Source organism: Ovis canadensis, chromosome 11, assembly GCF_042477335.2.
Source record: "Ovis canadensis isolate MfBH-ARS-UI-01 breed Bighorn chromosome 11, ARS-UI_OviCan_v2, whole genome shotgun sequence".
Taxonomy (NCBI): domain Eukaryota; kingdom Metazoa; phylum Chordata; class Mammalia; order Artiodactyla; family Bovidae; genus Ovis; species Ovis canadensis.
Genome location: NC_091255.1, coordinates 59,333,453 through 59,345,743, shown reverse-complemented (window position 1 = coordinate 59,345,743; position 12,291 = coordinate 59,333,453). Strand labels below are relative to the sequence as shown.

Here is a 12,291-nt window from a genome sequence, read left to right as displayed (position 1 = left end):
AACCCCTTTCTGGCCCCCAAAGCCAGGTAGCCTGGTCCTGATTCACTTTGGTGGCCTCACCTCTCATCCCTCCCTCCTGCTGTGTGTTCTAAGGAACTCCTTCCACCCAAGGGCCTTTGCACCTGCTGTTCCCACCAAGTGATGCATTTTCTACATCTCTCCCCTTCCCCTAGCTTCCTCCTCCTGGGACTTCACAAAGATCAACCCCAGGTTCATATACACATAGAAAATCTTTCTTTTTTTTCATAAATATGTTTTATTGAGAAAAGTACAGTAAACTTCTTCTTACATCTCTGAGATTAACTATCTCTATGTTGTAGACCCCTTTGGGGCCTCAGGCCCACTAAGGTCTGTTGTGCTTTTGTCTCCAGGGAAATCTTTTCCTGGGCCATTTTCAAATCTGTAGTACATGATTGAAGTAGATGGTCTCTAACATAAAGTGTAACAAACCTGTATTGCTACTATCATGTTTCTCTGAAAAAACCAAAACTGCTTCTGGATATCATTAGCTGGCCAAGACAGCTGGCACTACTGGGTATATCCTCAGGCATTAGCACAGCAGCATGTCTTGTGGCTGTGTCGTTTCATTCTTTTGTCCACAGATCTGCCTTTGTGGAAAATGCTGGCTTTACATTGAAGGCCTCTACCTGGGAAGGCCTGTTTTATCAGCTCAACTCCTTCATGACGTCAGATCACAACCCTAGCTTTTCTTTTAAATGAGGAGATAAAATAGGCATAAATTCGTTTAACCCTGTCCATCCAGGCCACTGGTATCAGAGCTTGGAAGTCTGCAGTTGGATGGATGGGACACTTCCCAGGCCATCTGTGGGCATTTGTGCCCACCAGTGGTTTGCTAATGGCCACCTCACAGGACCAGATGGTCCTCCCTCTGCCGCATCACTGACAGTGGCTGACCAGAGCTGACCTGTGGGTGAGACTTCTGGGATGCTGGGACATGGAAGGGGGCCCCTGGTGTCATTGTCACTTGAATAGTCAAGGAAACAGGTTTATTTTCACCTTCACAGATTGGTGAAGGCTGCAGGTGCCCCATGGACATATGATAATATGGCATAAGCCTACAGATGATGACACAAAAGCCTGCTGTCTAACCACCACAGAGAACGTATTTATTCTCAGGCAAAGTCAATGAACAACTCTTCCTACTCCTGCCGACACCAGCAGCACGAACGCGCCGTGGATAAAGGTGGTGGTGAGGGATTGAGTGTGTCAGGGTGAGGGTGTCTGGCCAGGTGGCTCAGCCTCCTCTCCTAATGCGGAGCTGGATCTCCATCCGGAGGAAGGCCTTGAGGTTCTCATCAGTCACGTGCTCCTCCAGGGCGGCCAGGGCCTGCTCCCCGCCATCCTGGCAGTGCTGCAGCAGCGCATCTGCGTACTCCACCCACACACAGTTGGGGCAGCCGCTCATGCAGCAGTTGGTGGGCGGCTGGAGCTCAGGTGGTGGTGGGGACAGGGGTCCCGAGGGGCCCCCACCCGGCAGGGAGGACTTGGGCTGCCCGGTGCCTGCTGCACCTGCTTGGGACCCCACTTCCACATGGTTCTTCCCAAACTCTCTGTGGGCTTCACGGACTTGGATCCTGTGAAGAAGGTTGCCGCCTCCAGGAAGCTTTTGGCACCAGTCCCAGCTGGACAGCGGCCACTAAGGATGCAGATAAGCACATGAGTCTCTAGGAAGCTGGTAAGGCCCCACTCGCCTCCTGCTCTGGGTAAACTTTGGCTTCCTGTCACTGGCAGGGGACTCCATGTCTTTCTCAGCTTCCTTAATTCCTGCATGACCTTAGACAAGTTACTTCGTCTTTAGACTCAGTTTCCCATTTGTAAAATGGACCTGACGCTTGGGACGAGGATGACCCATAAGTTCATGAGAGAGGCTGGGTTCAAGGCCTGGCACTAGGCAGGCACTCCAGCAGATGGTGAGTGGAGAGACTGTATCTCCAGCTAAGATGCCTTTGCCTGGTGGTCAGGACTGTGGCAGAGGTGGAGGCTTGTGAGCTCCAGGCCAAACAGCCACCTCTCCCTCTCCAACCAGTACTCCCACATTTCCCTCCCGTGACCATCCTGACTAATCGCATCACCCCTTCATCCCTCTTCCTTCTGTCACAGGAGAAGCCCAAGTCATTCCCAAGGTCCAGGGCGCAGCCTTCTCCTCACCTGGAGCCCCCACCCTGGTCCCTTGCTCCGTCTCCAGGGCACTGAACAAGGGCCCAAACTTTATTTCTCTAATTTCTCCAGCGAGGAGCATCAGCTCCTATTCACTGAGGTTTCCCCAAAGGCCTTGCACACAGCAGCTGTTCAACAGGTACTGGACAGGGGGAACGAGCGCAGAACCCGCCGGCACTACCCCGAGATCTGATCAGCGGCCGGAAGAGCGGGGCTCCTCGGCCCCTATGTGGCCCAGCCTCCCGAACATATCCCGTCCCCGTCCCCACTTGTACTTGCCCTGCCGAGGATAGCGGCAATCACCGCCCGGCCTCCCCCTGTTACCCTCCTCAGCAGCATTGCCCGCGGCCTGGCTCACTGCGCACGCGCCGCAGGCGGCCGTGAAAGGCGGCCGCCCTGGCCAATCCCGACCCGTCAGGGAGCCGTACGGCGCCGATGGGCGCAGGAAGCGGAAGTGGCGGGCGTAGGGCGGGACCGCGCGGGAGTGCGGAAGTGGCTGTTCTTGTGAACCCCGTGCTTGGAGAGATGGCCGGACTCCGGCGCGGAGCGGCGACGGCGGTGCCGGCGGGAACGGCAGGGTTTGGGAGACCAGGGCGACCGCAGGGCCGGAGGCAGCAAGAGTTGGGGAAGCAGCGCTCGGCACCACGGCCGGGACCGCGCAGGTGGGTGCGGATCTCACTGCCCTGAAGACACCTCGGCGCCCCTCCGCATGCCGGGCACAGCTCGCTGCCGGGTCCGGGCGGTGGGCGTCCCGGATGGTCAGCTGGGTCGACAGAGGCGTGACGGAGTCTCCGGTGTGGCACATGTCACCTTCCGGGCGCCGTCTTGTCATCCTGGACAAAGTCAGGTCCTTCCATGCAGGGTCCTGGGAGGTCCAGGGACAGTCTCTGGGCCGGCTAGGACGAGGTCGTGCTCCCTTGAGCGGCACGCACGACAGCGGCCAGGGTTACTCTGCGAAGTTTCTTTCTCCAGGCTGAGCTTCGGTTTCTCGGATTCTGTTTATGCTCCACTTGAGACCTGTTTCACCCCCGTGTTCTCCTTCACAGCAAAGAAAAGAAGAAAGTGAATTGCAAGCCCAAGAACCAGGATGAACAGGAAATTCCTTTCAGGCTGCGAGAGATTATGAGGAGCCGGCAAGAGATGAAAAATCCTATCAGTAACAAGAAGAGGAAGAAAGAGGGTAACTGCAGGCCTATGCTGGGTGGCCATAAAGCCTTGTGTGTTTGAATCCACTTAATTGCACAAGTATTCAGTGGCGTTTCAGGCAAAAGAAATCTGCCAGGCCCGAGCAGTTCAGACGGTGCAGGAGCATGTGGAAGGCTGACTGAAGGCTGGTGTCACCAAGGCCAGAGCGGCGGGTGGCAGCAGGTGATAAGGTGGTTTCAGGTGAGGCTCCAAAAGGAGCCCCTGGGGCCTCATGGGCTAAGATGGAAGTGTTGATTTCTACCACTGCCCCCCAAGAGTAGTGGAGACAAATCAGAGTGGACAGTCAGTTCAGATTTACTTGAAGAAAAAGGTCGCCTATGTAAGGATTGAGGGGATGAGAGGACGCTGCAGGCCAGCCTTACTATGATGATGGTTCCTTGGACCAGAGTGCAGAAGTCATGGTGGAGAGAAGTGGATGGTCTCCAGAGGTTATGGAGGGAATTGATCAGACCCTCTAGGAAGCTCATTTCCACGCACCCCCACCCCGCCCCTTTCCCCAAGGCCAGCTAGGGCGCCCACCTGTTGGCTTCTCCCTGAATGCTGGGGGAATTGGGTCCAGAGTGTTTGTGTTTCATGTACACGTATAGGTGTATGTGTTCCTAAACATGACACTGATTTTGCAGCAATGCTATTTTGTCATTTCTTTGTAAACCTTAGTCTTTTTGTTGGGGATTAGATGGCTGCCAAATCAATAGCGAAGTAAAGAATTGAGGAAGCAGAGGGGTAGAGGAGGTCACTGACCCAGATGGATGATGGCACATTCTGAACCACGCCCTATAGAGTCAGCACTTTTAGGGGGTTAAATTATTTTAAAAAATATAAACTTACGTATATGGTGAAATCAGTTCTGAAAGGTACGAGGTGAGGCGTCTTTGAATCCTGTTCTCTCCACCTAAAAGAAATCACTGTTCATCTTCTTTTTACCTTCCCAGGGGAAATGTTATGCCTATTTTAGTTATTCACATGTTAGCCTTATACATATTTCACATTTCACATATTAGTAAAAGCTATACTTTCGTTCTGTATATTGTTTGGTGTCCTGGGTTTTCCCTTCCAGTGGATTTTGTAGATCTCCATGCCCTTTCCCATAACTCCACGAAGCTCTCCTCAGCAGCTGTGCAGTGACACCTCTGGATGAACATAAAGGGAATCATTCAGCTGGTCACCTAGTGATGGATACCTAAGGTTTCGTCACTTTTTTCAGCTGAGCTACAGAGGATGTCTTTGATGTGTGCCAGTGAGCTTTGGGGATGCCACCCCAGGGTGCCCCCAGCTGGCATCTTAGAGATTGTTTAGTTCGCGTGTGAGTCTGCTCTTCCCTTTCTGCAGCCTGGGGAGGGGAGATGAACATGCGTGACCAGCCCAGCACCACCCAGTCCACCCCCCTGCCTTCATCACTCCTCTCTGAGGTCTCCCTTTGTCCTCAGCCCAGGCAGCTTTCAGTAAGACATTGGAGAAGGAAGCAAAGGGAGTGGAACCAGACATTGCCATACCCAAGTTCAAGCAGAGGAAGTGGGAGTCCGACAGGGCCTATGTCCGGCGCATGGAACAGGAGGCCCAGCATGTGCTGTTCCTCAGCAAGAACCAGGCCAGCCGGCAGCCCGAGGTGCAGGCTGCTCCCAAGAAGAAGTCAGAGCGGAAGAAAGCGTGAGTGGGGGCTGGAGGGGCTGGGAGGCAAGGCTGTGGGGTTCCTCGAATGTCTTCTACATTGACAGCCTCTCGTTGACAAGGGGCACCCTCCCCACCCCGTGATTCAGAGCAAGCAGGACCTGGTGTCAGTCGCTGTTTTTCTCTGCACCTCAGCCTCTTGACCTGGGAGGCTCTGAATCCACAGAACTCTGAAGGCTTAGCTTTGTGCCTCTCTGTGGAAAGCATCAAGGGATCCAGGAGCCAAGCGAGGGCTAGCTGTTCCCTCCAGGCCAGTAGTTATAGGGAAGTAGAAAAAAAGGTGAGGCTCCTTCCCAGGAGTGCTTGCAAGCCACCAGGTGGACTGTGCCTGCCCCACAGAAGTCAGTTTCCAGGATTGACCTTTCCAGCCCCCAAAAGATTTGAGAGCCTATAGCTGTGTCACTTGGACAAGTTCTGTGACCTCTCAGACTCAGCTTCCTAGTGGAGATACTGGCACCAGGAGGAAGCCCACCACCAGCTGTCCATCCCTACTCTCAGCCCTGGAGAAGTCTAGGACATAAGCTGTGTGCTACCTTCTTGAGCCTGTGGGTGGGGGCTGAGCACTGGTTTTAGCAAACAAATGCTTTTTGCAATGTGTTTCTACCTCTACTGAAACTTTAGTCATGAACCAAGCCAGGCTTTCATCAGAAATTTCTCTGAAAGCAGGGACTGCCCAGGCAGCCCAGTGCTCCCACTGCAAGGGGCATGAGTTCCATCCCTGCTTGGGGGAACTGAGATCCTACATGCCATGTGGCGTGGCCTAAATTTAAAAAAAAAAAGAAAAGAAGAAATTTCCCTAAAGCTGTAAAAGTTTGATTGTTTTCAGCTTTGTGGAGTTTCTCCGTGTCCACTTATAGTTCACGTACTCATATTAGCCAATGAAAATTACATCACATAAAACCTGTCCCAGGTACCAGTAAAAGCCACAGTGATCTCCAGCACTCATTGGACGCTGATTCCAGAAACAGTAAGGAGCCACATCACACATGCTACTGTGCAGGGCCCTTGAGACTCAGCAGCATGGTTGACACTTGGGGCAGGTGATTCTCTGGGGTGGGGGCTGTTCCATGCCCCGTAGGACAGTGAGCAGCATACCTGGCCTCCACCCATGAGGTGCCAGGAGCACCCCTGCCACACACACAGATTGTAATAGCCCAGGACATCTCTAGACATTGTCACGTGGCTCCAGGGCTACTGATGCTGAGGACCCTTGACTTAGAACTTTGGGAGGGTCTGCTGGGTTCAGGAGTGCTCTCTGTGGGTCGTGAGGTTTGGAGGCAGGCCCCTGGGGTCTGCTGTGGAGCATTCTTCGTGAGCAGGGGTGACCTCTGCCTCTTCCCGAGTCCTGTGAACCGGGGGTTTAGGAGTAAGAGGAGCACTGTGCTCTCTTCCCAGGTTCCAGAAGCGGCGATTGGACAAGGCCCGGCAGAGGAAGGAGGAGAAGGCAGCAGAGAGGCTAGAGCAGGAGCTGCTCCAAGGTAACTTTTCTGGAAGCAGTTGTGTCGGGGTCAGTGGGTGGGCTAACATTGGCTCTGGGTGCCGTGGCTGCGGGGCTTGTGTAGGCAGCAGGCTTCAGCTGTGCTCATCTGCCCCTCCAGACACAGTGAAGTTTGGTGAGGTCGCATTGCAGCCCCCAGAGCTGACCGCCAAGCCCAGGATGAGTGTGAGTAGGGACCAGGTAAGCAGGGGTTCAGGGAGTTGCCCTTTTTGCCCCTTGATGCTGCTGGGTTCAGGGCATATAGGAGAGCACCGTGTTCTCACGGACTGACTTTTAGACTTTTGGACTGACCTAGACCCTTCCTTAACCTCCCCTTCTTCCTGTACCTGTGCCTCACCCTCCCTCTCTCTGTTCTTCAGCCTGGCAAGAAATCACTGATGCTGAAGAAGCTTTTAAGCCCTGGCAGTATGTCCCAGCCTCTGACCACCTCACTGGCCAGACAGAGGATTGTGGCGGAGGAGAGGGAGCGGGCTGTGAACGCCTACAGGGCGCTAAAGAGACTACAGCAGCAGCAGCAGGGGACTCAGTCACTACAGCCACCCCACCTCCCTCCCGGGAAGAAGCCAGAGACGCAGCTGTAATGACGAGGGACCAGAGCTGCTGCACCTGGGCTGGAGCTGGACAAGCAGATGGCCTACAATCGAGAGTCCCTTCCCAGGACATGTCCTGGGACTCAGGTGGGGGAGCGGGCTCCTGTTTTTTCTCTCTAGAGATTGCTCTTTCAGGAGTGACCATCTGCTGGACCCATATCTCGCACAGAGCATCATCTGTCTCCTGAGCCCCCATAGATGGAGCCACCACCTGGGTGAAATGCAGTCAGCGTCATTCCCTTAAGCCTAGCGTCACATGCAGCTTTGTTCTGAACACACAGGTCCAGGCTGAGACACAACCCAGGGCCACTTTAGGGAGGGCCAATCCCATAATCCTGTCCCTAAATGCCTGTGAGTTGTAGACACTGCTGACTCAGTAAGCGAGGCTCTACGAGATTCGACAGAGCCACACGGCTGGAGCCAAAGCCAGACAGCAGGCTGGTGTGGGGCAGGGGCGGGGGGTCAGCATCTAGGCCACCTAGATGTCCTCATGGTCCCCGCAGGGCAGGTGGAGCCATCCCAGCTTATGTTAGGGTGCGAAGGCTAAGCCACCCACACCACGGTTGGGGAGGCTGAGTGCTTATATCATCAGGGTCTCTGGGGAGGACATGGCGGGGCTCTCCAGCAGATCAGGAGTGGCTAGACAGCAAGGACAGGAGCCCAGCTCAGGGCTCTTGAGATCAGAGGAGCCATGTGAGTTCCTGCTAAGGGCAGGGCCTGGCAAGGTTTGAACCTCCCACAGGTGCCAAAGGAGGGAGCACCTGGATTTATCCTCCTGCTCAGGGGTGGGATACAAGTGAGAGCATGGGGATGTGGCTTACAGGCTGCTAGCAGTCGAACATGGAGGGACAGGGTCAGGGCACTCACAGCCTTGTTGGAGGTTGACAGCCGCTGGGCTGCCTTGCTCTCTACAGCTCAGGCTCCTCAAGCCAGCAAAGATGGCCTGGGCACCTCAGTCAGTGCTAGGCCTCAGCACTGGCTAGGGCGGCCCAAGAGAATGAGAGTGGAGTGGTATGCGATCTATTTTGCTCTTCCCCAAGTTTGTATTTTATGCAGTGAAGTTTATTTTTGAATTAAAAGATTGAAGTTCTGGAAGCTGTACCTGGAATCAGGGCTGTCACTCTCTGGGGTGTGTTTCTGCATGGTGGGTGGCCCCAGCCCTTGCATGGGTAGCCAGGTGCTGGCTGGCTGCAGTAGCCAGGACTCACCCCCCATCACATGACAACTGGGGCGGGCAGCGCAATCTCTTCGTTCAGTGCTGACATCCTTCTTACAATCAGGTTCTGAGACAGGCAGGGCAGTGAGAGCCAAAGAGTGAGGTGGGGCTGCTGAGAAACACTGGTGTTTCCTGGACGCACTGCAAGGACAGTATGAACGTGGGAATGAGGAAATAGGTCATGGTGAAGGAAGTTTGCCCTTGGTCACATGAAATGTGGAAATTATATTTCCTTAGACACTTGTTGGAGTGCCTCTAAAAACTGGTCAAGTCAGCTCAGCTGGCTTTACCATCAGAGATGTCACCAGGCCCAACCTAACCCGTCAGCGATGGTGACCAGGCTGGGGTCATCCCTCAGAGATGGGCCCCCAACCGGGCATCACCCCTCAGGAATGGAGCCCAGATTCGGGTCTCCTCTAGAGATAGAACCCAGGTAGGATCAGCCATCAGGACCTCCAGCCTGCGTTAAGGGTGTTGACTCTTAGCATGAAATAAGATCTTTGGCCAAAATGAGTTTGTTGGAATCAGAATTTCAATCCAGAACAAGCAAACTGTGTGGCAAGTTGGAGGAGACAAAGGGGAAGGTCAGCTTTTACTAGGTTTTAGGAGGAATCGACTGAGCGACTTCCTTTTCACTTTTCACTTTCATGCACTAGAGAAGGAAATGGCAACCCACTCCAGTGTTCTTGCCTGGAGAATCCCAGGGACGGGGGAGCCTGGTAGGCTGCTGTCTATGGGGTCGCACAGAGTCGGACACGACTGAAGCAACTTACCAGCAGCAGCAGCAGGAGGAGGAATTGATGCTTTTGAACTGTGGTGTTGGAGAAGACTCTTGAGTCCCTTGGACTGCAAGGAGGTCAAACCAGTCAATCATAAAGGAAATCAGTCCTGAATATTCATTGGAAGGACTGATGCTGAAGCTGAAGCCCCAATACTTTGGCCACCTGATTTGAAGAACTGACTCATTTGGAAAAGACTCTGATGCTGGGAAAGATTGAAGGCAGGAGGAGAAGGGGACGACGGGATGAGATGGTTGGATGGCCTCACTGACTCGATGGACATGAGTTTGGGGAATCTTGGCAAGTTGGTGATAGACAGGGAAGCCTGGTGTGCTGAAGTCCATGGAGTCGCAAAGAGTCGGACATGACTGAGCGACTGAACTGAACTGAGGAGGAAATTAGGAGGGATCTGGTTTTCCATTGGCTGCAGTGAGTAGCTTGTTTCTGAGTCAGGAAATCTTCCCGCTGGGCCTGTGAGCTGCGGTGCTGAGGGACGCATGCGTGAGAGAGTGTTCCCTTCAGAGCTTCGCGACCCCATTCTGATTGAGCTTTCCTTTGCTCATTTCCGCATTTCCCCCTCCCTTTTGATCCGGGTCTTTCCTTGAGACCATCACTGATCAGTTTTAGCAGAATTGTGTTTTGTCCCTCAGTGCCAGGACCTTGCCTGGACATCGTGTCCCACATCAGAGAGAAAGTGCATAGTGATTGACACTGAGTGAGGCCACATTTGAGTAATAAGGAAAGTAGAAGGAGAAACTCTCAGCCATTTTCCCTCTTAAAATCATATCTTGTAAAGAAGGTACAAGCATCAGCAGTCATCTCAAGGCACTGAGTCACCATCATTCTATTTAGTGTGCATTTCTGCAGGGGGTTGACAAGAAACATGTACAAAGTTTTAAAATAGGGAATTCCTGGTGGTTCAGTGGTTAGTACTTTGCACTTTCCCTGCCAAGAGCCCAAGTTCAGTCCCTGGTTGGGGAACTAAGATCATGCAAGCTATGCAGCATGGGGAAAAGAAAAAACAACAGAAACAAAAAGCCAAAACTATGCAAAGCAGAATGCAAAAGTAATATATGACAACTAGCTTGTGTGATGGTTCTAAACCATGACCCTAGACCTGAAGGTAGCAGAATAAATCAAAGGGCCAAGGAGAGTCAGGTGAAATTTGTGCTTGTTCCCTCATCTTGTGAAATTGAGTTTCTACTTCTCCAAAGGTGTTTATCCAAGTAGTAGTAGTAGTAGTATTTGCTATTGGACAAATGCCTCCGTATTCATTAAGTATGAAATCAAAGTCTGTGTGGTTGTCTAAGGTTACTTTAGCTGATGAATCAAGTGATACATGCAAATCATTGTTGCTGTTTGGTCATTAAGTCATGTCCGACTGTTTGCAACCTCATGGACTATAGCACACCTGGCTCCTCTGTCCGTGGGATTTCCTGGGCAGAATACTAGAATGGGTTGCCATTTCCTTCTCCAGAGGATCTTTCCGACCAGCGGATGGAAGCTGCATCTCCAGCGTAGGCAGGGTCCTTTACCATTGAGTCACCAGGGAAGCCCTGCCAATCATTACCAGGAATTATACCTGTGAGATGGTGGGCAGCTCTGTGAAACCCACTTGCCAAACCTCGAATGGTCTGTCAGGCAATTTGGAGCATCTGGGAGGGAGCCGTGTGGACAGTTTTTCTGGATTGCATTTTTAGAATGTGACACCAACTCTGGATCCAGTATCTTCCCACATAATGCTGCATAATTGCCTGATATCGTCTGCTGAGAATTCATTACTTGGGAAAGCAACACTGAAGCCTGCACACTGGTGTTCAGATTCATAATATCCAGCACTTTAAATAGCGTGTCCACCTGCCCCCTCACTTTATCACCACCAGTCTGGTGTAAGGGCACGATCTGTTCACTCCTGTTGGAAGAGCGCTAAGTGTTGTGGGTTCAGGATCATTTTTTCTTGATTTGCTGAGGTTTATTGGAGACCTCCACAATTGGGAATCGAGCTCTGAGGCAGGGACTGTTCAGTAGTACTGGGGTTGAGCATTGAGAATGTAGCTCCAGTATAGAAAATTCATTCCCAGTCTAGAGAGTTGTTTCTGTGAACCAATTAAGAGGGAGACTTGGAAAAACTGATTTCCTGGAATCCCATCACTGAGAAGTAGGAGGACACTGGAAAGATGGATTGGGTGACTGAAGTTGTCCAGAGCGCTTTGGTGTCTCGAAGTCTTTCTTTCAATGTCCTGGCTTCTTAAAATAATGATGAAGGCTGGGAGGACTTTGCTTAGGGGACTCTTACCTGTTGAACTGAAATATTAAGGATTTTAATGTTTGTTTTTCTTTCTTAGTAGACTCATCTAGGGTGCAGGCTAATCGGTTTGCCAAGTTAACTACGTCTTCAGAGGATAGTTTCCCATTCTATTCTAGTTCTCTTAACCAAGAAAGTCCTGGTTTGGCCTGTTAATGAACAGAGTTGAAGGCCATCCTAGTGGATTTGTTATCCATAGGGAGACCAGCATTCTTCTGAAAAACAATCTGGAATCGGCCTGTGATGGTGTGATTTATGTATAATATACATTTAGTCTTCATCCTCACTTTTGGCACAGAGCTCCTAAAACCCTTGGAATTTTCCGATTAGAGCAACAAAGATGTCTCTTGTTAGATGAATGAGTTGGGTTTTGGACCCCGCCTAAACATCGGGGCTAGCTGCCAAGAGAACCAACATGATTAGAGGGTTAGAACTTTTCAGTGCCCATTACCTCCAACTGCCCAAACTCCAGGGAGGGGAGAGGGCCTGGAAGTTGAATTAATGATTCAATCAATTATAAAACACAAAGGGCAGAGTTTAGAGAACTTTCAGGTCGGTAAACATGGCAACATGGGGAGTGTTCACTGGAGGGGGCATGGGAACTCTGCCCTTTGCCCATACCTTGTTCTAGGGCTCTTTTTCATCTGGCTGAGTTATTTTCTTTCATAAAAAGTGATCTGGTAAGTAAACTCTCTGAGTTCTGTGAGCCACTCTAGCATATTAGTTGAACCTGAGGAGGGCTGTCTTGGGAATCTGATTTATAGTCTAGCTGTCAGTCAAGAGCAGAGGTAACAACCTGGGCTTGCAGTTGGCTTCTGAGGGCATTTGTGCAGCCTTGCACCTCATCTTAT

General features: G+C 51.8%; 2 protein-coding genes across 2 annotated transcripts; one reads left to right on the top strand and one right to left on the bottom strand.

The window, feature by feature from the left end:
- Positions 1–232: 232 nt before the first annotated feature.
- Positions 233–2,619, bottom strand: OXLD1 (oxidoreductase like domain containing 1). Its single transcript, XM_069543784.1, has 2 exons — positions 2,458–2,619; positions 233–1,657 (listed from the first exon to the last, which is right to left on the bottom strand). The coding sequence occupies exons 1-2, from the start codon at positions 2,515–2,517 to the stop codon at positions 1,256–1,258; spliced, it is 462 nt and encodes a 153-aa protein (XP_069399885.1). The 5' UTR covers positions 2,518–2,619; the 3' UTR covers positions 233–1,255.
- Positions 2,620–2,624: 5 nt separating this feature from the next.
- Positions 2,625–8,241, top strand: CCDC137 (coiled-coil domain containing 137). The gene is made up of 6 exons (XM_069543781.1): positions 2,625–2,840; positions 3,225–3,358; positions 4,812–5,031; positions 6,448–6,530; positions 6,651–6,730; positions 6,910–8,241. The coding sequence occupies exons 1-6, from the start codon at positions 2,704–2,706 to the stop codon at positions 7,129–7,131; spliced, it is 876 nt and encodes a 291-aa protein (XP_069399882.1). The 5' UTR covers positions 2,625–2,703; the 3' UTR covers positions 7,132–8,241.
- The last annotated feature ends 4,050 nt before the right edge of the window (positions 8,242–12,291 follow it).